Raw genomic sequence first — 24390 nt, 5'->3', positions numbered from 1 at the left:
AAAAGGCAACTGTCTGACACGAAGGCTGAAGTCATCTGGGGTCCCTGGTAATCGGACCTTAATCAAATATTAGGAGCCTGTAGCATCAGGGAAATACTTTGGCTAAACATTAATGGAAAGGGGCAGGCAAAGGAAACAAGGCTCAACCTGTAGATTCTGGTCAATTTTCATTCAAAGGAAATAAAGCCAGGCTAGAATTTACATTTGGATTTTTTACTACTAATGGCTAAAAATCCCCTAAACCCCATTAAACTCAGAAAACAAGGCGTGGAAACAGTTGGGAAGCACAGAGAGAATCCCGGACTTCAGAGGGCCCTTATGGTATCTTTTTGTCCTGATGCTAAACCTCTTCCTCCCTGGGCCATTGGAACTCACGGAGTAGAGGCTGCAGAACCCATTCTGGGAGAGGCAGAAAGTGACAGCACAGTATTCCTTCTTCCTCTTTAGGCTGCATTCCCGACTCTCCTCCTGGCCCCTCTGCAATGCTCAGAATCCTCTCGAGCCCTGGACTTCTTCACACATTGGAACCCCCCTTCTAAATGTCCCCCCCACCCTCACTGCCAGCCCGCAGCCCCTCTCTGTCACTGGATGAAGTATCGTGCCCGTTTTAGGAAGGATGTCTTTGATAAGCTGGAGACTCTGGAGGGAGAGCAGCTAGAGAGGTGAAAAGGCCTCATGATCCTGAGGGCTGGGCCTGGAGAAGAGAAGCCTTAGGGATCCCATGATTACTGTGCAAAGCTGTTACCTCGAGGGCCCTATTTGGCCCCAGAGAACAGAACCAGGGGCAATGGGGAGAAGCTTTAAGGATACAAATGTAGGTGTGGCAGAAGGAAAACATATCCCAACAGTTAAAAAGAGAAACCCCAGCCAGTCATGTCCAACTCTTTACGGCCCCACCTGGGGTTTTCTTGGCAAAGATACTGGAGAGGTTTGCCATTTCCTTTTCCTTGCTCATCTGACAGGTGAGGAAACTGAGGCAAACAGGGTTAAGTGACATGCCCAGGGTCACACAGCTACGAAGTGTCGGAGGCCAGATTTGAACTCGGGAAGACGAGTCTTCTTGATTCCAGGCCCAGTTCTCTGTGCAGCATGGCATCCCCTAGCCGCCCTTCCTAACAGTGACAAGCTCTCCAATACTGAAATGGTCTGTTGGTCTGCGAGCGATGGGGGAGACTGTGGAGAGGCAGGTTAGGTTTGATATCAAGACGAACTTCCTGCTAAGGAATGCGCTCTGAAGGGGGGTGGCTATCCCTGTAGGTAGGGGATTCCGCCTTTCCTGGAGGTCTCCAAGTACCACTTTGAGGATATATGATGGCTTAGGCACAGGGTGGACCAGATGATCAGCAAGCTCCCCTCTTACCTTGGAGATGCAGAAAGACCATTTGGAAATTCACTGAAGGTTGAAGAGACAACTAGAACTTGGTAAGGGAAAATGTCTCTTAAAGAAAAGAGTATAATCAGGGCAGCTAGGTGGCACAGAGGATAGAGCACCGGCCCTGGAGTCAGGAGGACCTGAGTTCAAATCCGGCCTCAGACCAAATACTTGACACTTATTAGCTGTGTGACCCTGGGCAAGTCACTTAACCCCAATTGCCTAAAAAAAAAAAAAAGAAAAGAGTATAATCTTCCAACTACAGGCCATGAACTTAACTCCAATCATCAGCAAAACGTGAGAACGTCCTTCTGAAGGGATGGTCAGGCCAGCCTGGCCTCGTTTCCTTTCAGGGAAGGGGTCACCAGCCTGTGGGATCAGGGAAATACCTGAATCTCTCAGGCTGCCTTTCTTTACACGAGGAAGAGATGTTCAGCACTAGGTTACCAAGCCAGTATTCGGGGCAAGGCGACATAGAGCTAGAGCAGGCCAAGATTTCAGCCAAGTCTTTGGCTTTCTCCTGCTATTCCTGGGGAGATGGAGGGATATGAACAAGAAGATAGCACCAGCAGAGAGATCTGCTGAATGGCAGATCCAAAGAGAAGCGAATGCTTCCACGTACTCCTCCACAGAACTCGTTGGAACCCATCTGCCCATGATTATGAGGAGCTCCCAGTGTGGGAACTGCCCCCCCTCAGGCAGACTATGGCCCATCTGTGAGTGAATTGCAAGTCAGGGGAGTTTGTCCAGGGCTCAGTAACTTGCCTGGGCTGCCACTGCTATTCAGTATCAGATACCCACTTGGGGATCTGAGCTTGGGTCCCCCTGGCTTTGAGCCTGGACCATCCCTTCCTTCCTTCCTTTCTTTCTTTTTTTTTTTTTTAGGCAGTTGGGGTTAAGTGACTTGCCCAAGGTCATACAGCTCTTACGTGTCAAGTGTTTGGTCTGAGACCAGATTTGAACTCAGGTCCTACTGACTTCAGGGCTGGTGCTCTATCCACTGTGCCACCTAGCTGCCCCCTGGACCATCCCTTCCTAGCACAGACATATAATAAGAGCGCTGGAAATGGGCTAAGACAGCAAGCTGTCCCGAGCCAAGAGAAAGGATATGAGCTTCCATGCATGTGCTGCATCAGAGCTAGAAGATCTGAGCTCAAATCCCTGCTCAACACTTCCTACAGCCCTCGGGATGGAGAGCGTGAGGTCAGAGTGCCGCCCACGTATGCGACCACCCCCGAGGCACATCTGCACCTTCCCTGGGCCAAGGACTCTTACCTAGAGATGTGATGATCACCGTGAAGCGTGCCTCTCCTCTCCGCCCAGTCATGTTGTTATAGGCACAGCACGTGTAATCGGTGCTGCGGCCCATGTGCTCTGAAGCAACCTCCAGGTGCGGCCCGTGCTCGATCACCTGGGTGGAATTGTTGTCCCGCTGAATCCACAAGTAAATGTTGGGGGGATTGGAGTCTGCAGAGCAGTCAAACCGGACAGCCTCCCCAAGGTCAACAGTGAATACCTCTCCCACTCTCAGGCCTCGGTCAGAATTGACTGTGAGTCCATAAGGTCCATCTGCATTAGAGGGAGACCAGAGGAGAAGTGGAGTGTCAGCTGGACGAGTCTAGGGGCTAGCTGGGCAGCAGCACTTGGGGGGGGGCTGAGGAGAACAGGGGCTGAGGCGCCCACCAGATCGGGTTGGCCAGTGGTTCCCCTTCACGCCTGTCCCCTAGAACAGCCAGTGTGGAGCCTGTGAGCTCAGCCTCTGGTCATGGAGCTGAAGAAGCACAGGTCAGATGGGCCTGAAATTCAGGCTGTCGTGCCAGAGCCCCCCCCAAAGCTGGCACCCAGAACTGCAGCTGGGGGATGGGGAGAACCATCCTTGCTGAGCTGTGTGCCCGGAAAGAAGGTCATCTTGGAACAAATGTCCCCGTGATTTGTCATTATCATTGTCTTTGTGAAGAATGCTACTAAGAGCTAGCGTCCGTGGAGCACCTACTGTGTGCCAGGCACTGTGCTAGGCATCTTACAGATTTTATCTCATTAGAGCCTCATGAAAACCCTGGGGGTGGGTGCTAGTACTTACTATCTCCATTTTACAGTTGAAGAAACTGAGGCAAAGAGGTTAAGGACTTATCCAAGGTCACACAGCTAGTAAGCATCCAAGGCCCCCATGCTCCCTAAGCTTAGGGCTCTGTGATGAGGGCGAGCCTGTAGGACACTGAGGTCCTGGTCACTGCTACTACTTAGCTGTATGACTTTGGGAAAGTCCCCTCCCCACCTGCACCTCAGTTTCCTCACTGGTAAAGTGAGGGGCCAAGCTGGATGACCCCTGTGATGTGCTCTGCCTCTGGGCATACTGGCTGCCAATCCTCCCTGTACCAGGGTGACCTTTATACCAAAGCCTTGCTGAGGACCTGGCAAGGATCTCTCCTTCACACTGTCTTAATTGCAGACCACAGGCCAGTTCTCTTGGGCCCACAGCCCCTGACTCAGTGCTGTAGGATGGGAGACTTTGGTGGGTGGAGAAGCTGCCCGGAGTGTGGGAATTAGAGCCACTAGAGGGAATTACAAGCAGAACGGGAAAGTTGCTGGATAAAGGGCTCTGAAGGTGACGGAAATGCTCAGGCCCTCCCTGAAAGGGTCCCTGGCAGCGCCCCTGCCTGCCCCCATCCCTCAGATTGACCCATCGGCACTGCTGGGAGAAAGGTGCTGGTGGTCTAGGGCAGAGGAGGAGGAGCAGAGGGAGGCTGTCCCGCCTTCCTTGGACCCACCACTGTCCCACCTCTTAGCTCCTGAATTGGTTCAGAGGACAAAACCAAGCTCCCTCTCCAACATCAAGGCCAGGCCCCTTTCAGCATCTGTCCTGCCATATGCAGAGAAATGAGCTCTGCCCAGATCCTAGGGTTAGCACATGCCTTCAGCCCTCCCGAGGGACAGCACTACCTGCCCACACGCCGGCAGAGCCAAAAGGCTCAGGACTGGCAAAGGCAGATTGAGCTCGGCTGCTCACCCCAAGGAGGAGGAGGAGGCCTCACCTCTTGTCCAACCCTGGTATGTCTCCAGAGTGTCCACTGAGACAGTGATGCTTTGGAGCTGGGATTTCAGAAGAAGAGAGACAGAGAGAGAGAGACAGACAGACAGACGGACACAGACACAGACAGTGACAGTGACAGAGACAGAGGGAGGAGAGAGAAGAGAGAGGACCCATCTGCATGTGATGCTATTGATCACCTTCTGCTCATAGACACTGTGCTTCCATGACACCTCCTCCTCCTCTCTCTCTCTCTCTCTCTCTCTGTCTGTCTTTCTCTCTGTCTTTGTCTCTCTGTCTCTCTCTGTCTCTGTCTCTCCCTCCTCTTTCTCTCTCTCTCTTTCTCCCCCCTCCCTTTCTGTCTCTTTCTCTGTCTTTGTCTCTCTCTCTGTCTCTGTCTCTGTGTTTGCGTCTCTCTCTCCCTCCTTTCTCTCTCTCCCTCCCTCCCTCTCTCTCTGTCTTTGTCTCTCTCTCTCTCTCTGTCTTTCTCTCTCCTTCCCTCCCTCTTGTTCCTCTCTCCTTCCCCCCTCCCTGCCTGGCTGCTTCTTCTCAGTCTCCTTTAATGGCTCATCACTATAGTATTTTCCACCAAGACTCGGTGCTGGACCCCCTTCATGCTTTTGGTGAGCACCTTCTGTCCCCCATCTGAGACCTATGATCAAAGTTACATTGAACAAGGGTGTCTCTGTTGGGTTTTCTTCCAGGGAATATTGCACATTTGCGGGCAGCATGGGAGATGGTTTGTGGAGGAGCTCATTTATGTAGGTATGGCTGGGACCCCTTGTCCTCCTGTACGAGAGTGATGGGAGGAGCCATCCAGTTTCCTCCTGACTCTTCCCGGAGGGGCCCGTGATTCTGGATTAGTGGATTCTCTGAGGAATGACAGAGGTGGGAAAGCGGACCCTTCTGGTCAGGAGTCTTGCTTAATGCTCTGAGTCATTTGCTGTTGGCGTGATATTAGGAGAGACTGGGGAGGCCTCAATCAATATGGAGAGTTCTCTATTCCCCTTGATGCAAAAGCAGGGTGTGGGAGGGCACCTCCCAGGAAGGCTGGCATGGTCTTTGCCACCTCATGAGGGGACATGGGGAAGGACTTCTCTGGTTCCCAAGGACTGACTCCCTCCCTGTGGTCTGTAAGAGTGAGAAGATTGTGCTTCTCTCTTGCTTTCCCCCATTGGACTTCCAGAACCAAGTGCAACAGCAGAGCTGTCCTGGGGTGGGAGGTGCCAACTTTCAGCAGAAGCACAAGACAGTGTGTGCTTGTGTGCCTTGGTGGTGGTGGTGGGATACTTAAGGATACTTCCTGAATCCCACTTCCTGCATAGAGAAGGGGACATTGAGGATCTAATTTTCCAGGCAGGGTTATTTTGGGATCTCACCTTCTGGCCTGAGAAGGGAGGTCACCAAGGAAGCACCCGTTCTGAGAGTTGCTTCATGGATGATCACCACGTTCAGGAGTTCCTGAGTTTGACCGATGGGTTGGCTAGCTCTGCACAAACTGACCTTTTGTCCTCTTTTATCATTTGTTGGAAAGAATGGCTCTTGGGGTGGAGGAAGGGAAATGAAGTGATATAAAAACCAAAGGGGTCAGTGAAAATTTAAAAAAAATTCTTGAGTCCAAGCATTTGGGCCCTGGCCTCTGGGAGGACCAAGATTTCTCAACAGTGTGCTTGTTAGGAAGGAGAGATGTGTCACTAGAGGAGAGCTCTGTGGCTAATGAACCATGTACTGCTGGGACACTAGGAATCTGGCTTGAAGGGGAGGCCTTCTTCAGCAGCCCAAGGACATATACCCTTGGGGAGGGGAACGTGATGGACTTTGAATACTTAATGCTTCCATATTTGTCTGTGAGCATCTGCTGAGTGCCCAGCATCCCATGCACTTTCTTCAGGGGGAAATGGAGGCCATTGCATACTGCTACTCATATTAAGTGCCTGGGCAGGAGCTGGGGACCCTGCTTCCCACATTTGGGAAGCCCTAGATATTAGCTTGACCTAAGCTTCGTTTTGGAGACATTCCTGGAATAACATTCCAGGATCAGGGCAGAGAGTCAAAGAAAAAAATGAGTCCTCTTGGCTCAGACCCTCAGGAGGAAACCAGTCCAGTTGAGTCAGTGGAGTGCCTTGGAGTAACAGATTTAAATATGAATAGTACCACTAATAAAAATGAAACATTTACATATTTCTATAGTAAAAGCCAGAGGTTTCTCTTCCCCACTTTGGTCTGTCTTCCTCTGACCCCCACTACCCACAGCACCATGTTGCTGCCCCCCACCTGCACAGAGCTTCTCTGGGTCCGTTTGGTCAGCGGATTTTCCCACGCTTCTCATCTTCTGCATTAATCCTTCTGCTCCTGGAAGCATGTCTGAGCCCGTGATGTCAGAGTCGCAGCATCTGTCCTGGAGATAAGTCCACAAGCTCTGTGCCAGGCTTCGGGCCTCCGAGGGGTCTCTTGCCCAGCTGCCTTGAATTCATTTCCCTCTGCCTTCTCACTGTTTGATGAGGCACTGTGCCCACACTTGCCTGCCCTACAAATCTTCTGTAAGAGGATTTCCGGAGTGTCCATCTCCTGTGCCCCGGGGGGGCCGATGTTTGCCAGGTCTCCCCACCTGGTGGTTTGGCAAGTGTTTACCATCCAAAGGGCAGACAGACTCCCCGGCTCTCAGGCTCGAGCTGGGGCAGCTAATCTCCAGTGAAGGAACTTTGGTCCAATAGCTGCTTGCTCTGTGACCTCCATCTTCCAGAAAGGTTTGGAACGCTTCTGTCAAAGGGGCTGTTTGCATGGCCCGTCCTGAGGGCCTTCTGATCCTTCCTGGCTGTGCCCACCTGGAATGGGATCTTTGGGAATCCCAGCTCCCTTCCACTCCCACTCTGTGTTGATCTCCATATTCCCCTCCCTGGAGGCCTCGGGTTTCCATCTGTGGGAGGCAGTCTGGTGGGAACACCACAAGGCTGAGCCCAGCCCCGTATTTCTGAGGCATGATGACCAGGGACCCTGGCTGAATGCCAGCCCCTGTCCCGGACATGGGTTGGGGCCTCCCAGGATCCCTGCCCACAGGCTGCAGGGTTTCCATAGGGCAGATGTCGCTCCCTAGTGCAGGGTGATTAAGACACCCCACGCCTGCCATCTGCTTTCAGCAGGGTGGTGGTGGCCATGCCCACGCAGTCACCAGTGGTTAATGGGAACAGGTGATTCATCAGCGGGCAGTCCTTGAGGAAGTAGACACTTCTCCCTGGACAAAGGACTTACTTCTGTGGGAGCCCTGGGGCCGAGGGCAGTCAGCTTCCAATCCGGGGATCCTTTCCCAGTCCTGGTCTCACACCGGCCCTGCCCAATGAGCTACCTAGGTCCTCCTGGGCCAGCCTAGCAAAGTTGCTGGGCATCCCAGCGTCCTCACATACAGGAGAAGGCCTGAGGAAGCACAGCCAATAGGAGAGTCAGCTCTCTGGCCACCCTAGAGAGCCAGTCCCAGGGAGCCCTCCTGGCTGCACCACCCTGGCTGCATATACCTCCACGGGGCTCGGGGCTGCTGCCTAGGGAACATCCATGAGGATGATGAAGGCAGCATATGGACCACCAACCATCTATGGGGTGTGAATCCCAGATGAGACCCTGACCTATGGTGTGGCCTGGCTGACCTACTTCCTTTCTCTGAGCCTTGACTTCCTCATTTATAAAACAGGCTCACCCTTCCAGGGAGCATGGTGGGGATAGGAATTCTTGCACCGCCATCATCACCATCGCTGTCATTACCATCAATTATTATTTTCATGGCAAGGAGGTCCATCTAGAAGTCAGACTGGCTTTCCCCCAGTTGGCCTGAGCCCAAGGTTGACCTCTGGTGACATGGGGGGCAAGAGGGACGGCCCCAGCGCAGCTGCTGATTCTGAGGGGTGCTGCTGAGGGGGCCAGACCAGGCCTCTGGACATCTGGGAAGGCCCTGGGCCTTCTTCCCTCTGCCCTGCGATTCTGCTGCCCCCCTGGACAGCCTGTCCTGAGCATCCCAGTCCAAGGGCATCCCCCTCCCTCTACGCCTCTTCCCTGCTGCGAAATCCATGCAGACAGAGACTCAGTGGCCACTTGGGTCAGGCCATTCAGAAGGCTCAGGACTGACGCCGCCCTCCCTTGTCATTTGGTTAACGCTGCTCTTGGTTGTAGGCCCCTTTTACCCTCTGACCCTTTGGACCCCCCCCCCCAACCCAGTGCAGGACCTCATCGCTTCACACAACTGCACTAGCTGCTGGGGGTGGGGTCTGCCTGCCTCCAGGCTCTCCCTCCTCCACCCATCCTCCATTCAGACTCCAAAGTGATTTTTTAAAAGCGTCCCTCCCTTACTCAATAGGAACTGCTGTGGCTCCCTAGGGCCTCCAGGGTCAAATATAAAACTTCTGTTTGATACCCAAAGACCTTTTTGGTCTGGCCCATTCTGCCATTTCCATTTTTCCTGCCAAATGGGTCTGCCTCGTTCCCTGAACGGAGCATCCCCTCTTCCTCAGTTCCTGACTTGGTCCCTCTGTCCCTGGAACACTCTTGCCTCGCACTGGGTCCACAGCATAGTGCTGTGAGAAGCTGAAGATGCAGACCATCCTGCTGAGGGAGTTCCGGGGAAAAGGGAGGGAGTTCCGAAGGTAACTAACTTGGGCTCCTAACGTGGGGCATCAAGGCCGGCTTTCCGGAGGAAAGAGCCTTGGTGTGCCTTCTGAATGGCTGAGCAGAAAGCCAATGGGTGGAGAGGAGGGAAGGCCTTCCAAGCCCATTCTGCTCTGTCATGGAGGCCAGGAGCTGGACCACCCTGCTCAGAGGATCCTGGGACCCTAGTTCTAGAGGTGGAAGGAGGCCTAGAGGCAATCATTCCAACCTCACCATTTTACAGAAGAGGAAATGAGAGGGGAGAGCCCATAGGTGGGCCCAAGCCTGGCCTTCTTTGTGTGCCCTCCTTCTGAGGAGCGGAATACTCACAGTAGATGACGGGCGCCAGGGCTTCACTCCACATCTCGCTGACGGCGTTCCTTGCCAGGCAGCGGAATTCCCCAATGTCGGCTTTTGTCACAGGGGCGATGTGGAGGATGCTGCGGTTGAGAGAGAAGATGTAGGTCGTGCCGGCTTGCACCGGCTTCTCATCTTTCAGCCACTGGTACGTGACCCGTGTGCCTGTGCCCACCACGCATGTCAGCGTCAAGTTGCCCACGTTCTCCACGGCCCCAGAGGAAGGGTGAGTGTGCACGGTGGGTTTGGTCACAGGATCTGCAAGGCCAAGACAGTGAGTGAGTTCTCCCTGAATCTGTCACTGCTTCCTTCCCCGTCACTCTGCGTGTCCCTGAGAGGCATGGGGTTTGCAGTGCTTCTCTGGTGAGATTGCCTCTGCTTGGACACTTTCATTTGGGGTATTGACTTTTGGACAGCTGTGGCCAGACTGGGTGTCCACTCAGGATTTCTGACTGGCTCAGTCACCCTGGCCAATCCCCCACAATCCTAGCCTCTGACAGGTGCTCAAATGTGGCTTCAGCTGCTTGCTAGCAGTGTGACCCTGTGCAAATCACTTCCCCCGCCTCAGTTTCCTCATCTGTAAAATGAGGATAGTACCTTCCTACCAGGATCAAACGAGACAGTAATTGTAAAGCGTTCAACACAGTGCCTGGCACTGTGTAGTAGGAACTATATAAATGTTAGCTATTCTTCTCCTTCTTCTTTATGTTGCCTGCCCCTCAAGAGCCAGGAAGCCGGAAGATGGTAGAGTAAAAAGGTAATCTCTCTCATCCTCCCCTATGAACCTTTGAAAACCCAGAAAATATCACCCCAGTAAAAAAACGACAACAACAAAACCCTGGAACAGCTGAATTAGAAGAAAGATGGGGAACAGTAGTGCAGCAGCCCAGCAAAGGGTCTCCCAGTGCCTCAGCAAAAATAAGGGAAGCAGCACGGTGGGTTTGGCAGATAAACACCCTGCAGCACCCATCTAAAAGGAGCTGAAGAAAGCTAAAGGAAAGGAAAAGCAGGCAACCTAGAATTGCCTGAAAGTTCCAGCCTTGCTGATTCCAGCCCAACACGAGGTAAGCTGCCAGAAACCTACAGCCTCCAATTGCCAGCATAAGAGGCCCCAGCACGCAAAGCCAGTGACCAAGACCTAGGCTCCCAACACAAGAAGCTTGGGTCAGTGCCCTCTGTTCCCCAGCAGGAGAGCTCAATCTCTTTAAAGGCCAGGGAATAAAGAAACACCATGAGTAAAAAGAAACATACCATAGATTCATATTATGAGAAGAGTGAAGATCAAGACAGAAATTCTGAAGAGGACAACATTGTCAACAAACCCACATCTGCAACATCAAAAGGGAATATGAACTGGTCTGAAGCCCAAAAAGCCTTCTTAGAAGAGCTCAAGAAGGATTTTAATAGTCAAATGAGAGAGGTAGAAGAGTCCTTAAAAAACAATTGGCCAATTGGAAAAAAAGTACACTGAAGAAAACAAGTCCCTAAAAAGCACAATTGGCAAACTGGAAAAAAAGTACACTGAAGAAAACAAATCCCTCAAAAATACAATTGGCCAATTGGAGAAGGAAGTACAAAAACTAACAGAAGAAAACAATGTTAAAAACTAGAATTGGACAAATGGAAACTAATGACTCTATGAGAGAGCAAGAATCAGTCAAACAGAAACAAAAAAATGAAAAAAAATAGAATGAAAACATAAAATACCTCATCGGTAAAACAACCGACCTGGAAAATCGATCCAGGAGAGACAATTTAAAAATTATTGGACTACCTGAAAATCATGATGAAAAAAAGAGCCTGGACAGTATCTTTCAGGAAATCATAAAGGAAAACTGCCCTGAAGTCCTAGAACCAGAAGGTAAAATAACCATAGAAAGAATCCACCGCTCACCACCTGAAAGAGATCCCAAATTGACAACACCAAGGAATATAATAGCAAAATTCCAAAATTACCAGATGAAAGAGAAGGTGCTGCAAGCAGCCAGAAAGAAACAATTTAAATATCATGGAACCACAGTCAGGATTACACAGGACCTTGCAGCTTCTACATTAAAAGACAGGGCATGGAACATGATATTCCATAAGGCAAAGGAGCTTGGATTGCAGCCAAGGATCAACTACCCTGCAAAAATGAGCATGATTTTTCAAGGAGGAGATGGATATTCAATGAAATAGGGGACTTCCAAGCCTTCCTGATAAAAAGACCAGAGCTCAAAAAAAATTTGATCTTCAAGTACAAGATTCAAGAAAGACATAAAAAGGTAAATGGGACAGAAAGATACAATATGTTGTTAATAAGGTGGACTGTTTACATCCCTACAAGGGAAGATGACACTTAACTCTTGAGAACTGTATTGTTATTACACCATGTTAAAGGGGTATACATAAAGGGTGGATATTAGTTGACTTTGATGTAATGATAAAAAAAAATCTAATCAAGTGGGTTAAATGGATCCAAGTAAGTGGATTAGTCTGATCTTAGAAAATGTACTGAGAAAGGAGGAGGCAGACAAGGGTAAATTACATTACAGGAAAAGACAGAAAATCCTATTACAGCAGAGGGAAAGAAGGGAGGGGGGTGAGCATTGTTTGAACCTTACTCTCATCAGATTTGGCTCAAGAAGGGAATAACATAATCAGTTAGGTATAGAAATCTAACTTGCCCTATAGGCAGTAGGAGGGAAAAGGGGAAAGAAAAGGGAGGGGGAATAGAAGGGAGGGAAGAAGCAGTAAGGCTAAAGGGGAAGAAAAGGGAAAGGGAGGGAGGGACTGAGGAGTGGTGGCAAAAGCAAAACACTAATGAGAATTTGTACTTACAATTTCACTAATGGGAAAATATGTTTAATAGGAATGTAAATGTATGGCATATATCAGATTGTGCACCATCTTGGGGAGGGTGGTGGGGAGGAAGGGGGAGAAAAATTTTAAACTCAAAAGCATATGGAAGTGATTGTTGATAAATCAAAATAAATTAATAATAAAAAAAAGAACCAGGAAGCTGGGGGGCAGAGGGGTGGGGTTGGGGCCCTGGAGGAGGGAAGGAAGGCCTCTCGCCTGCTCAGCGGCCAGGGGGATGGGTTTGCGAGCCACAGACTGCCAGGTGCTCATGCGTAGTCACTAGTCTATGATTTGAGGCGTCCGGAGGAGGGGTCAGCGTGACTAGCTAAGCCACATTGCCCACGGGAAGGCGCTCACCATCCACAGTGACGAGAATCTTCTGGTGAGCAGACACAGTCCCGTTTCCTCGCATGTTCACATTGACCTTGACGATGTAAGTGCCCTCATCGCTGAAATGGAGCGGCTGGATGCGCAGGGAGGCGTTGGGCGGCATCATGGCGAACTTGTGCCGGTACTCCAGATCGGGGACCACAGATCTGTTCACCGAGCCCAGCAGGTATTTGGGAGTGGTCCGAGGCCTCTGGAACAGCCATATGATCTGGACGTCTGAGGCTGGGGTCTGGAAGCTATAGATCACTGGAAGGTAGAGCGCGTGACCCCGGACGCCATGGACCGTGGCCGAGGGCACGGTCACTGTCAGCCCAGAACAGGTGCCTGCGAAGGAAAGGAAAACGCGGGAGGCCCCCATCAGAAGTGGCGTCTAAGCCACGGCGGCCGTCCCTGGCAGACGCCTGGTCCTTCTTTCAAAGAGCAAGAAGGAGGAAAAGCAGGCATTCCTGGCTCCAGCCCCACTCCAGGCTGGGACCCTTGGGAAGGCTGGTTCCTTGCAACGCCCAGCGCCAACCTTCTACAAATCCAGAAACGTTAGTGAGACCTGCCAGATTACAGCCATCAGGTCAGCGGCGGGCACGTGCTTCCAGCCTGTGGACTGATTGATGCCGAGCACGATTAGGAATCGCGGCATCCCATGGGGCTGCGGATTGCCCCGGAGCCCGCCTCTAAAAGGGCCATCGGCTTGTTCACGGGTCAAAGCCAATGGGGTTCTTAGCAGTCAGCATTACCCGCATCGGATCGGCCTTTTCCTAGCTCTGAGACTGCCTCTGACACCTTCCTCCTGGCTCTGCTACCATGGCCCAACTCCATCTATTTCCTTTTTTTCCCCCCCTTTAACAGCATTTTCATTTGAAATGGTCTTAAGTCAGTGCCCAAGGAAAGCTCCTCCCCTCCCCCAAGCCAGGCACCAATCTCCTGGAAGTCTGGGGGCTTCCCATCAGAGGAAAAGGAAAAAATGTTAGGGTGGAGGATGCAGAAACATACATTTTAAGAATGATATCATTTATGTGCAAGCAGTATTCACCTTTATTTGTGTCTCCAGTGCTTGGCACACAGTAAGCACTTAACAAATGCTTGTTGGCTGACGGAGAGCCTGCCTGCAAGACACCCTGACGCAGGAAGCAGATGGCAAAGGGCCTGGGATGTGTGGCAGAGGAAGCTGCACTTTATCCTGAAGACAATAGGGAGACCCTGAGGGTTGCCATCTGCTTCCCGTCTAAATGCTTTCTGCCATTTCTCCTACGTCCTCCGACCAGTAAGTGCCTCTGCAAAGCAGCTTGGGAGAGCAGAAAGGACCCGGCCCTGAAGTCAACTGGACTGGAATCCACACGCACTGCCCAGAGACAGGGTGTGGTCGCTGGTATGCACCAGCTTCTTGGAGCCACAGGTGAGCACCGGGCTACAGGTGCCCGAGCAGCCTGAAGGATTGGGCCACCCTCACACCAGAGTGGTTGATCCTCCCTGAGCACTCCATACACGGTATACGTGTACACTTAAACACACACACACACACACACACACACACTTACACCCCCCCACACGTGCTCTCACTCGAGGGCCCACACACGCACACACACCCACATGCGCTGGAGCGCACGCTCCCAGCCCCCCTGACGAGTTCGGTCCCCCTCGCACCATCTGAAGGCTTTGGAGAAGCCCAGTGCCTGCCTGGATTGGTGCCTTGGGAAGCCTACTTGCTCTTTGCTCTGTGGGGAACCGATGATCAGATGCACAAAGTGTGGCTTTTTGGCTAAAGGCCTTTTCCCTGGCTTGTGTCCTAGGGGTTTGACCACAGAGTGTCGGTGGCCTCCTAGGCCCCACCCATCAGAAGGACAAGGGTTTACTTACTGTCATACCTCCCCCCAGCCCCCAACTGACTGAGGCTCATCACTTACTTGGGGAGAAGGTGCTACGGTCTTTTGTGGGGAGCATTTGGTAACAACTGTTCCTGCTATACCGCTGTAGTAAATACTCCTTACCAAAAACTACTTAATCCATCAATAAACATTTGTCAAGGGCCTACTGTGTGCTAGGCCCTGGGCTAAGTGCTGAGGATACAGAGAGGGACAAAAGACACTCCCTGCCCTCAAGGAGCTTAGAATCAAATGGGGAGACCACAGGTTCAAACAAGCTCCACCCTGGATAAAGAGGAAATAACCTAACAGAAGGGAGGCCCTGGAATGAAGAGGCACAGGGGGAGGCCTCCTCTGGGAAGTGGGAGCTGAGTTGGGACTTAGAAGAAGCCAGGGAGGTCAGTCGGATTGAGGAGAGAAAGCATTCCAGGCCTGGGGGACAGTCAGAGAAAATGCCCAGAGCAGAGAGAGGTATGGAACAGCTTCGAGGCCCATCACTGGAAAGGGAGGAGGGGGCTGGGGATTGAGGGCTTTGAATGCCAAAGAAAGCTTTTCGTATCTGATCCTGGAGGCCATAGGGAGCAGATGGAGTTTATCCTGTGGTCTGGCCGACTAAATGATTCTCAGCTGCTCATTTTGGGAGGAAGCAATCTGGCCTCACAATGATTGCAGTGGAGAGTGACCCTTGACGCACCAGGGGCTCCCTGAGAGCTCTGAGGGGGAAACAGCACCTTCTTCTAGCACCCAGGACTTATCTGTGAGAGTGGGAGATACATGGGCTACGGCCTTCTGCACCCTGAGACTCAGTTGGGACTCCCCTGATTTCTGAAGTAGAGGAAGGAGTTGGGACCTCAGAGGTGCAGCAGCAGCAGCAGTGCTAACATCCTAATGAGCTGAGCCCTGAGTCAGGAAGAGTTGGCAGCTGAGAGTGAGGGACAAAAAGGGAAAGGTAGGGAAGAGAAGGGCCATGGGTCCTCTCCAAGAAGAAGCCACTGACTTTGTGCACTGTGTTCCAGGGTGCCTGTGCAGTAAAGGACACACCAGCATCCTACGTCTCCTCAGACATTAAGAAGCCAGGGGTCAGCAAGGGATAAACACAGGTTTAAATTAGTGCAGAGTCAAACCTTTGCTTGGATATTAGGAATTTTCCCACTGGGGGCTCTGGGCTAGTACTGACTTAGCTACCAACGTTTCCTCTGATACAAATTCCCAGGAAGCAGAAGAAACCTCTAGGCCAAAGGCTCATTCTATTGTTCCTCCACCAAAATACAAGGTGATGGCTGCCCAAAGGTGTGGCATGGGGAGGATCTGCTGGCCAGCTGTGCCTTCTGCAGAGCCGCCCAGAACCAAGGGGCCATGCTTGTAAAGGCAGGCTACTCTGCTTACTTAGCAGTTCTTTCAGGAGGCTGGCTAGTGCAGTAGCTAGAGGACTTGGAATCAGTCTTGGGTTCAAATCCAGCCTTGGATCCTTCCTAGCTGTGTGACCTTAGGCAAGTCACTTCCCTATCCCATTCTGTACAATGGGGTTAATAATCACACCTACCTTTCAGGATGATTGTGGTGCCTCATAAACCTTAAAGTTTGACCTAAACGTTAGCAATGATGATTTTGCCCCAGACTTATTCGGTGAGCCTCCAGCTATTCCAAGAGCTGCTGCCAGGTTGAAAAGACCTCCACCCAGCAGTGCCTCGGTTTGCTTTGGGGATTTGGGAAGGGTCACCACTCAACAAGCCTGGCAGCCCTGTGGGCAGAGTGGGGCCCCAATGTTTAGTGCCAATGATGATGAAGAAGAGGAAGAAGAGGAGAAGGGGTGTTCTTGACAGTGGCTAGGAGACTGCAGGGCCTGGAGTCAGGAAGGCTCATCTTCCTGAGCTCAAATCTGACTTCAGACACTTACTAGCTGTGTGACCCTGGGCAAGTCACTTCACCCAGTTTACCTCAGTTTTCTCATCTGTAAAATGAGTTGTAGAAGGAATGGCAGACCACTGCAGTATCTGCCAAGAAAATCCCCAATGGGGTCTCGAAGAGTCTGCCAGAACATAATAGCAACTACCACTCTCTTAAGCACTGACCGGAAGTCCCCACCTCGAAGCTCAGCTTTTGCATCAGATTTGATTATAGGTTTTTCCAAAATAATAAGAAAACGAATTCTGTGGATGACCTTTTAAAATGGTGTTTCCTAGCAACAAATTAGCAAGGAATCTGCTGGGGTGGATATCACCATGGCAACCTGCGGCCTGGCGTCTTTGGTTGTATTTTCTCTACCTGGTGATACCAAGAACCCGGGAAGGGGGGAGGGGAGCCCAGCCACAGCGATTAGAAGAGCGGTCCTTGAGGACCACGGCGGCTGCTCCCGACTTGGGATCTGCCCTCGTTTATAGGAGAGACAGGGACGGGCGGCGAGGCCCCAGGTGCTCTTAGTGGCCATGCCGGGAGCCAAGCAAGCCTCGGGTTCTGCATCAGCTTGAGCGAGGCCAGTGCGTGGCTCCCAGCACGAGGGGCGACCCGCCCTTGGGATCCTGCTGCAGGCTCCTGGAGTGTGCGGGTCGCTGGGTCCCCAGTGACCCATGGCTAACCACTTGGCTACCCTCTCTGCCCGGCAGCCAGGTGCCTCCGCTCCTTCGGATCGCTGCCAGGGCAGGGCGGTGGGGTGGTGGGCCCTCCCTCCCTTCTCTGGAGTTTCCTTGCCCAGCCAGAGCCTAGAGCCGGGTCAGGTAGAAGCCGAGGGCTCCTCTGCTCCCCGGCAGCCTGTTTTCCAGCAAACAAAGAGCTCTGGGAGCCCCCGCAGCCCTGTGTTAAATACAAACACCGTGCGCGGGCCTCATCTCCGTCCCCTCCCAAAGTGACCGCTGGGCACCTGGGGCCCCAAACACTCGGCCCTCCCCTGGCTATCTGTTGAGAGAAAACAAGTTCCGGAGTGGGCTGGGGTAGGAGTGGGGAGAGAGGAACTCTGGAAGCTCATTGAGACCCTGGAGCTGGGCTGCTGGGGACTTTCCTCCTCCCTCCAGTTTAGAAGAGAAAGCACCTGGAGCCCGAGTGCCCGCCCGCTGGCCTCCCGCAGTGGGGGCTGAGGCCCGCACCTCTCCCCGCACCTGTGGGGATGTGGGCAGGGTGGGGTGGAGAGGGGTGCGCCGCTGCCCCGCACCTCACGCACGTCCCTCACTGCCCCTCACCGGCCCCACCTCGAAGTTCAGTGCTTCACACCCTCCTTACCCCTCACACGTCTCACTGCCCCACACCTTATCCGCACCTCATCGTCCCCCACCTCACGCACCACGCTGCCCGCGTGGGGAGGCCGGCCAGGGCCCTGGGACCCCGGATGGTGACTGGGCAGGGGCAGCAGGAGCCACTCAAGCCGGTGGCTGACCCAGTCTAGGGACTGCGTCAGGGGCTTCTCAGCAGCTCCTTTGAGCTCACCCCATCAGACTAAGTCACCTCAGACCTGCTCCTGGAAGGGGAGGCCGAACAGAGGCTCAAACATCGTGACCTGGGGAGGAGAACCGGAGGCTGCGAGTCCGAATTGTCCTGGGTGGGGGCCTCCTGCGTGCCCCCCTCCCCTGTGTACACACAGTAGGCACCTAGTGCCTGTTGACTGCTTGAATGACATGGGGTATCCCGGGCCAGTCCTGGGTTTCTGGCCTGGTACAGGAACTTTATGCGCCACTTTTCTGTCTGGCGAAGATATAAAGCAGGAAGTGGCTTCATTTGCATCTCGCCCTTCTGGGAGTTCAGGACTTTCCAGCCTACAGTACAAGGGCTGCAGAGTGTATGGGTTTCCTCCAATGCACTTACTGAGACAATATTTGTAAAGCACTCTGGAGACACTTAGTAGGCACTTAATAAATGCCAGTCCTCCCCTCCTCCCACTAAGGGACAGGCACTGTGCTCAGAGCTGCACCTGGGCTGGGACAGCAAAACCGAGCAAAGCAGGCATGGTGGTGGTCCCTCTGAATCAGAACCCTGATGTGTATGGGACAGATAGCCGAGGGGCACCTAAAATGTTTTGAGATCATGTAGGACAGAACTTCTTGCTAGGGGAAATCTGGCTAGGCTTCCAGGAGGAGGCAGCTTTGTCACTGGGCTCCATGTACCAGATGCAGCCAAGGTCTAGCTACACATCAGAATGTGGCCATACCCAAACCCTCCCCCACCATGCCTCAGACTCACAATCTAGCAGTGATCATCTCTCATGTACTCCCCCTTCTCTCCTCGGACACAGCCACCCTCTTGTGCCTGCCTTGATCACCTCACACCTAGACTAGTGCAATAGCCTTGATGGGGGGGGGCTGCCTCTAGTCTCTCCCTACTCCCATCCATCTTCCATTTAGCACCAAATTCTGACCCCTTTCCCTCACCCCCTACTTAATCCCTAGTGGTTTCCTGGCCTCCAGGATCAAATGCAGCTGCTGTGCTTGGCCATCAAAGCCTTCATAAACCATCCATCTCAATGGATACTCCTGGCTTCTGGCTGGGCCACAAACAAGACCCTCCATTTCCGAGTTCCGGGAATTCTCTCGAGTGTTCCCTGTGACACTCTGCCTTCCACCACCCTCCCCCAACCCCAATGCTCTCCCCCTGGCTTCCTCCAAGTCCCAACTAAAGCCCCAGACCCTCGAGGACCCTTTCGAGATCTCACTTCCCTCTGCTAATTATGTCCTGTTGATCCTGAGAGTAGCTTGGGTTGCCTCGGTTAGTGCACTTGTCTTCCCCCCCTCTCCAGTTGTGAACTCTTTGAATACGATTGCTTTTGCCTTCCTTCATGCTTGGTGCAGGTTCAGGCCCAGAGCAGACTCTTGGTCAGTGCTGGCTGACTGACCCAGGCTACCCCCCAACTCTGCCCCACCCCAAGACTCGGGTACAGGAAGAGAGGCTTGACTGGGGCCAGACAGCCTGCTGCCTCCAGACCCAGGACCATCGGCCAGCAGTGCCTGCTGGCTCCTGGCTAGCCCTGGGGTCTCACTTCCAGACCCACCCTGGGCTCCAGACCACTCACAGCTCCTGGGAGCTGAGACACGGCGACCAGAGGGCCAGGCTCCGGGGCTGCCGAGGCCCCAGCCGAAGCAGTCCGGGAGCAGTCTGTGGGGTGCAGGGGGGCTTACCTAGCAGCAGGTAGCATAGCTGGCAGCGCAGAACTCCCCTCCAGTGCCTGGGTCGCTCAGTGGGCTCCATGCCAGCGGCTGGGCCTACGGAGGCAGGGCCCTGCTCCGACGGCCCTTTGCTCTGGCTGACAGCTGCAGATTGATTTGCTAGGGAAATGAGCCCTGAGATAATCACCCTCTTCCCTCTGTGACTTGAATATGGCCTGTGTGTGTGTATACAAAGGACAAAGGGGGAGGGCTGAACACCTGTCAGACAGGAGGGTGCCTGCCTCCCATGGCCAGGGCCTTGACTTCCCCAGTGCCCAGGCTGCAGAGAGGCAACCCTTTCATGGGGTCATTTCATACAGCAAGTGGAAGCTGTGCAGTGCAGTGGTCATCGAGCTGACATGTGCAGACAGGTGGAGCCCTGTTCTGGGCCCCTCCTCTCTCTGGGCCTCCTCTGCCCAGCACAGGGAAAAGCTCACAGTGCATACAAATTTGGACACCCACGGTTCTGAGTGCATCTGCTCAGGGAGCCCTGAGGCTTCTGAGGAGGGGGTCAGCCTGCCCTGTGTGGCTGCAATCGTCCCTGGCCTCCTTTCTGGACGCTGGTGAATCCTGCCTCCCAAGTGCCTGGGCCTCAGCCAGGAGACAGCCAGGGGGCCAGAGGCAGTGGTGTGGAGGCTTGGATTAGGGCTTGGCCTCAAAGAAGGACTGGGGAGGGAGAGTCCCCTTCTCCTTAGATTGTAAAATCCTGGAGGACAGAGACTGTCTCTGATCTCTCTTTGTAGCCCAGAGCTTCACTTGGTGCTTGGCACATCGGCTCTTGATAAATGTTTATCAATGGATTGTCTTTGTCAAGGGAACTGTTCCACATCTCTGCTGACTGCCTGTGACACGGACCTGCGGGCTGGACAGTGCTGGGGGTGGGGAGTGGGATGGGAATTTGCGATGCCTGCCTTATTTGTGGGCCATGCCTGACAGGGACCAGAACTAACCTCTCAGTTGTGGACATCCCCATGGGCTTCAGACTGCAAAAGGCAGCTGGGAGACAGCAGATGCCCACGTCCTCTAAAGGGACCCTAGGCCACTGCTGCTGAGGGCCCTGTGGGCTGGCACATCCATGGCTCAGATTCCTGCTGCAGGAAGTTTGAGTGGTGGTTTATAAGCTCAGACCCCCGCACGGGCAATCAGCCTCACCTTTCTTCAGGTCTGGAAACACTGAGATCCCTTTGCCCAAGGCCAAGGGTTTGAACATGGCCGAATGACTGGGGGGTTTCTGAACCACTATCTGAAGGAAAGGAGTCCTTTTGGAAATCAGAAGGGGCTACTCTCTGGACCACCCCCTAGGCAGATTGGATGTGTGGGAGTAGGGGGTGCGGTCCTCCTATAGAAAAGTGTGTGGGAGACTGGCTTCTCTTATGTGGGTGGGGGTTGGGTCTTCTCAGGTGGATGGGGCTCTCTCAGACAGGAGTATGTTGGGGAGTGGGTGCTTGTGTATCTGTGTGGACAGCAGGGTCCTCTCAGGGTCACCAGGAAGCCAGACATGTGCACGTGAATTCTGAGCATCAGCTGAAATGTGGAATTGTCCTTCAGCCTCCAGATGACAGTAATAAAAGTGAGGACAATGCCACCAACCCTGTGTGGTTGGTGTGCAGGTAGTGAAGAGCTCTGGGCTTGGAGCCCAAGATCTGGGTTTCAGTCCCTGGGGCCACTGTGGGTCCTTTCTTCCCTGCATATGGATGAGGTCGGAAGCTGCCCATCCCCTGCTCTCCCCAGGGCATGGCCCACCCGGGAGCCACCAGGAAGCCCTGGCAGAGTTCCCGTGCTCAGCGTCCCCAGGTAAGACTGGATCCTGGGTCTCCTCGTGCTCCACCCCCCCCGCTGATGCCTCGGGAGCCCAAACTTGTAGCTTCCTCCTCAGCCGAGCCACCAGGTTCCAATGGCGCTTGGGGATCCCTCCAGCCCCCTCGTTCCCCACCCCCCCCGCCCCCCGCTGTCACAGCCTTGAGGAGTGAGAGGTCAAGGTGGCTCCTGCGGCCCAGGTCTCACCCACTCCAGACCCCGCCCATACCCAGCCCCCACTATCTGGCCTCTTCCCATCTCCTTCTGGACTCGCCCGTGCTTTAGTCCCGCCTCTTTTCCTTTCCTCTCCACTCTTCGAGCTCTCCGGACCTTTTGCCCCGCCCTCACTTCGATGCTCGCCACTCTCGGGCTCGCTCCTGCCTTGGCCCTGCCCCCTTCTGGGCCTTCTCCCCTCGGCGTAGCCCACGGGTCCCTCCCCGACTCCGGCTCCTCACCCCCCCCCCGTACCGGCATAGCCCTTCTCGCGGTGCCTCTCGGGAGTTGTAGTTCCGGCCTGGCAATTGTAGTTCCGGCTCGCGTCCTATGTGCCTACTTGAGAACTACGTTTCCCGGCCTCCACTGCGGGTCACGTGACCGTCCACCATGGCTTCCTGGTGCGGCTAGGGACGAGGCCGGCGCGGGCCCTGATCGGAGCACCCCAGAGTTGTACCCCGGCACCTCCACTCCCTGACCCCGGGGTCGCGGAGCTTCCTCCGCCTCTCCCCTTGCCCCTCGCCCGCCCCGTCCCCACCATGCAGAAGATCAAGTCCCTCATGGCCCGCCAGGTGAGTCAGGGGCGCGGAAGGGACGGAGGACAGAGGGGGGGCCACGCCTAGACAAAGGCGCGAGGTCAGGCCGTGGGTCAGTGGGCCTTCAGCCTTGCTCTGGCTCCTGGTCTCCTCAGGCCCCGGCACTTTCTCAGGCCTCGCGCTTTGTTTTTCCGGGATGCCAGACCTGGCCTGCCTCAGTTTCCTCCAAGGGCTGTTGGGAGCATGCGTGGGGAGGGCTTGGCATACCTCCTGGGGGGGCGGGGGCGTGCATGGTTCAGTTTGGGCAGCCAGATAAAGGGGCGGAGAGTGGCCCATGAGGTGCTGCCAGGGACTCCCTTGCATCGAGATGCCAGTTGACCCCTTAAATTGTGTTCCAGGGTCTCAAGAGCCCCCAGGACAACCTTAGTGACCTGAGCCCCATCGAGAACCTCCGGCTGCCCAGCAAGGTAGGTCGCAGGCCCCCCGCCAGGTGCACCCTCCCTGCCCTGGTCCAGATCTTGGTCCGCCTGTGGGCGTGGCCCTGGCGTTGGTGCCTGCTGCTCACGCAGACCTTTGTGTGCCCGCACTCATGCACTCTTGCACACACACCTTCCCCTTCTTCCTTTCTTCCCTTTCCTCCCATCTTGCCAGGCATCGGGCTGTACAGATAGGACACTGAGGTAGGCAGCAGGGAGGCCGTGTGCCCTGCGTCCCCAGCTAGTCAGAGTCCTTGTTGCTGGGCCGGCCAGTTGGCGGCACGGTCTATGCCCGCTCTGTTCCCAAGGCAAGCGGGAGGCTGGCCTGCCCTCAGGGAGCTTGCCCTCTCTGCCTCGTAGTTAGCAGGAGGCAGCCCTCCCCGGAGCTGGGAGCAGAGCCAGTGAAGGGGGCGTGGGGGGACGGGCTAGGGTTGTGGGAGCCCCCCGCCCCATGGGGGAGATGTAGGGGTAACCCAGCGGCCTTCTGTGGTCCTGGCACCTCCTCCACCCCCTTCTTCCTTCGGTGGGATGGGCAGCCTCCTGAGGGCAGGGAGCTTATGTCTGGCTATGTTAGACATAACACAGTAGGAGCTCAGGAAATGTTTGTTGTGTCATGGTGTTAGCTCAGCGCCTGGCACACAGTAGGAGCTCAGGAAATGTCTGTTGTGTCGTATTGTAGGAAATCGAGCTGGACAGTCCCCTGGGGATTGGTTTGTAGGACTTGGTCATGGACAAGGATTGTGTGGCTGATCAGACAAGGAGAGGTGCCCCTGGACCCCCAACCCATTGGCATACGGGAGATTATTGACATGGGGGGCAGAGGATAGAAATAGGGAAATGCGTTGGGGGCTGTATCAGTGAAGACACAGAGATAGAGATGCTCAGGAGTCGTGGAGAGAGATAATGAGAGATGTATAGAGAGACAGGGAGAGTGAGGTGTTCCAGGTGCTCGCAAATGGGAGGGAGAGCAGACCGCATGGGCTCTGGGCTATGGTGGGCTGGGCCAGGCTTAGGCCCCGTGGTGGTCAGGGCGCTGGGAGCACTTCTGCAAAGGGAGGCCAGGAGCAGAAGTCATCCTGTACCAGCACCCTGGCCTGCTGAGAGGGGAGAGAGCACGCAGGAGCTGCCCTACCCGGCCCACAGCCTGGGGAGCCCGGGAGGAGGGATGGCTGAAAGAGGGGGTGGCGTGCAGGAGAGAAATCGTGGCGCAGAAACGATCCCTAGAGCAGGAGTTCTTGAGAGTGGAGATGGGTTTGTTTTTTGTCTTTATGCCCCAGTGCCCAGCCTATAGCGGATGCCTTATTGGCCCATAGTAGGTGCTTTCTCGATGCTTGAGGAATAGATTTGTCCCTGAGGGAGCAGAGGGGACCCAGGAGAGAAGGGAGGCACCTGGTGGATTCTCCCAGTGGGGGTGGTGTTGCCAGCAGTCAAGGGATTGCAGGGCACCGGAGGGGAGAGCGCAAAATGATGAACCGTGGGCTAGGTGGGTCAGTGAAGAACTCAGCCAGTTTATTCATCTGAGGGTACAGCACATATAGAAAAAACCTACCCTAACTTCAGAGAGTCCTCCTCGTGAGACACTCCCCAAACCTCTGCTGTGTAGGTGACAACATATATTTCCTAGCTGTCAGGGTTCCTAGATAGGGCAGTATATTCCAAGGCCTTCCCTGGCGCCACTTGCATAGAGAAGTGGTGTATGAATCTAAGGGTTCAAAGAGTAGAAAGGAATGTTTCAGGGACCTCCCTTGCATGGGAGATCAGAGAGCTGC

At 54.1% G+C, this 24390-nt stretch overlaps 2 protein-coding genes across 2 annotated transcripts in view; one reads left to right on the top strand and one right to left on the bottom strand.

Moving 5' to 3' along the window:
• Positions 1-19742, bottom strand: part of HEPACAM2 (HEPACAM family member 2) — a 34828-nt gene extending 15086 nt beyond the window's left edge. The window contains exons 1-4 of the mRNA XM_020978573.2: positions 19573-19742; positions 12585-12941; positions 9360-9644; positions 2648-2941 (exon numbers count right to left, since the gene is read on the bottom strand). Coding sequence (XP_020834232.1) covers positions 2648-2941; positions 9360-9644; positions 12585-12941; positions 19573-19642 — 1006 coding nt within the window. The 5' untranslated portion in view covers positions 19643-19742. The remainder of the gene's footprint in view (positions 1-2647; positions 2942-9359; positions 9645-12584; positions 12942-19572) is intronic.
• Positions 19743-21969: 2227 nt separating this feature from the next.
• VPS50 (VPS50 subunit of EARP/GARPII complex) overlaps positions 21970-24390 on the top strand; it is a 70872-nt gene continuing 68451 nt past the window's right edge. Inside the window, exons 1-2 of the mRNA XM_020978572.2 lie at positions 21970-22181; positions 22544-22612. Of these exons, the coding sequence (XP_020834231.1) occupies positions 22149-22181; positions 22544-22612 (102 nt within the window). The 5' untranslated portion in view covers positions 21970-22148. The remainder of the gene's footprint in view (positions 22182-22543; positions 22613-24390) is intronic.

Source organism: Phascolarctos cinereus, unplaced genomic scaffold, assembly GCF_003287225.1.
Source record: "Phascolarctos cinereus isolate Bilbo 61053 unplaced genomic scaffold, phaCin_HiC Scaffold_4;HRSCAF=312, whole genome shotgun sequence".
Classification (NCBI taxonomy): Eukaryota; Metazoa; Chordata; class Mammalia; order Diprotodontia; family Phascolarctidae; genus Phascolarctos; species Phascolarctos cinereus.
The sequence above is the reverse complement of the archived record's forward strand: the minus strand, read 5'-3'. Positions and strand labels throughout refer to the sequence as shown.